Genomic DNA, 2,308 nt, shown 5'->3' with positions numbered 1-2,308 from the left:
GGGCTGGTGGGGCCCCTGCCTCTCCGATAGCACCTGGATGTGTCTGAACGCGCTCTGCATCGTGGCAGGGAAAGGTGACATGAAGCTGCTGGCTCTAGAGTCCCACTGTCTGCACTGTGTGTGCAGACACCTGAATGTGAACACCACTTTCACCCAGCAAACAGAAGAGCAATGTTTCATGGCTACAGCAGAAGCCCGTGCCTGCTAAATCGGAAAGGTCTGTAGCGGCTGGGCTGGGAAAACTTTTGGTGAAAAAAGGACAATAATTTGGGGGTTCAATCCTTGCAAAGACACAGTTGAATGAGACCTGAGAGGTGTTGACTCTGTTGGGTCAACTTCTGTTCCTAATCCTAATCCTGTTCCAACACTAATCCAGAGAATAAAATAAGGTTCAGAAAGATTTATATACGCCTCAATCCTAATTGTGATTCAATCATCTAAAGTTTAGCCAAGTTTGAGATTGGGTTTTTTGCAAAGGAGGATGATGGCCTCTCTGAAAAGCCTTTTCTTTTTTTTTTTTTTCTTAAAGGAAAAGTGAGCAACTACCATGCTTTTCTGCAGTAACTACTTGATGTGCTTTGTGCAACCTTCAGAATTAGTTAAGACAGTAGAAGCACATCTGTATCCACCTGCGTGACACTGCTGAAACTTCCCTCAAGACTCTAGAAAAAATGCCAGAACAATATCCCATCGATCTGCCTACAGCTGTTTGAGATGATTCACCAACTAAGCCATCATATCTGTATTAAACATTTTGTATCAGATTTTAAATCAAAGCAGATTTAATAACAATGAAATATATTCATCGCCCAATAGTACTGCACAAACTAATATGAGAACAACCCCTTCGGTGAAAGGGTTTCTGACGTTGTTCCTGTTTTTCCAGCAGATGAAGCTGCTGTCCTCCAGGAAGCAGGAACATCTGTTGGCCACTTACCACCCACTTGCAAAACTCTGCATTTCTGGCTGCCCATACTTAAAAAATTAAAGCATCCAGCCCTTAGATATGGGCAGGGAACATGTGCAAAGAGGAATGTGTTTTATTAGTGGAATTTTCTACGATTTGGGAGAGTATGCAGGCAATAGAAAAACATAAACTGTGCACATCTGTGCTGATAAATTCTTTGTGAATTTAAGTCTGCAGTTCGTCCGTAAGCCACAGCATAAATGTAGGTCTGCAGTTTATTAATCAAATGTAGCTCTGCAGTTTATCTGGGGCTTGATCCGGTCCTAAATCACAGATTTGTGCCTCCTTCTGTTGCCTGCACGTCCCACTCACATTTGGACTCTATTGGACTTGGCAGGTCCAAAGCACATTGTTAGTCTGGTCAGTCTGGCCCGCGTTGGTGACAAAACCCAGGAAAAAGATGAGTGTTCTGCGGCGTTCTTGTACATTGCATCTTAGTAACGCCAGTTTATTTACTCACTGATCTTTGATGTTGTTGACATAATTTTCTATCTGTGCTGGGATTCCTTGTAGAATTGAGTTTTTGAATGTTACTCGGTCAACAACTTTTCCATGATGTCCATCAATCACAACCAGTTGGATACCCTCATCAGTGAGGAAAAATCTGACGCCATCAACCTGTGCAGGGGGAAAAAAATATCCTTGAGCTATCACAGTCACACAGTTACAACCAACCACCTGTAAGAAGCACTGGTAGCCCTGAGACACAGGACTGCTCTTTATATCAAAGGGCAGAATTCCTTATCTCAAGCTCTCCTGCACGTTTACTAGCAAAGGGAAGTCGTTGTTTTGGTTTTTTTGGTTTTTTTTCAAACTGCAAAGCAGAAGTGACCTGAATCTATCAATCTATGGTGACTTCATAAGCAAGTTTTCCATAAAAATGAAGCGTCTTAGAATTTTGTCCTATGAAGTTCACTGAGAGGACCTGCTCACCTCGATGTATGCAAAGTCATCCTTCAGGTGGAAGTACTGTTTCTTATAGGTTTCTATTTTCACTTCTAATAGGTGGTCCTTGGTCTTCTGCTTAAAAAAAAAAAAAAAAGAGAGAAAAGAGTTTTTCCAGTGAGGATGCGCATTACCTGAAAGCTGCATTTTCAGAAAACATTTTAAACCTTGAAATACAATCAACATAATTAGCACTGACTTGCCAAATTACATTGCTAATGAGGCTGGGCGTAATGGTAACCTCTCTGCTCATCCTGTCAGCATTTAAATTGTTTCACCAAATGGAAGAACATAAGTGATTCTCACTTGGAAGAGATGACACGTGATTCTCTGAGGCTTCGCGTGCATTCATGCTTCAAGGGAGCTGAGTGAAAGAAACAAAATACCCCAGAAAAC

The 2,308-nt window shown here is 41.8% G+C and overlaps 1 protein-coding gene across 1 annotated transcript in view; it reads right to left on the bottom strand.

Moving 5' to 3' along the window:
- CEMIP (cell migration inducing protein, hyaluronan binding) overlaps window positions 1–2,308 on the bottom strand; it is a gene marked incomplete at its 5' end in the record, with an annotated part of 19,169 nt that overhangs the window by 2,894 nt on the left and 13,967 nt on the right. The window contains 2 exons of the mRNA XM_010143840.1: window positions 1,428–1,585; window positions 1,901–1,990. Coding sequence (XP_010142142.1) covers window positions 1,428–1,585; window positions 1,901–1,990 — 248 coding nt within the window. The remainder of the gene's footprint in view (window positions 1–1,427; window positions 1,586–1,900; window positions 1,991–2,308) is intronic.

This window comes from Buceros rhinoceros, unplaced genomic scaffold (genome assembly GCF_000710305.1).
Source record: "Buceros rhinoceros silvestris isolate BGI_N320 unplaced genomic scaffold, ASM71030v1 scaffold29989, whole genome shotgun sequence".
In the NCBI taxonomy this organism is placed as follows: Eukaryota; Metazoa; Chordata; class Aves; order Bucerotiformes; family Bucerotidae; genus Buceros; species Buceros rhinoceros.
Note: the sequence above shows the minus strand (reverse complement) of the source record. Positions and strands in the feature narration are given on the sequence as shown.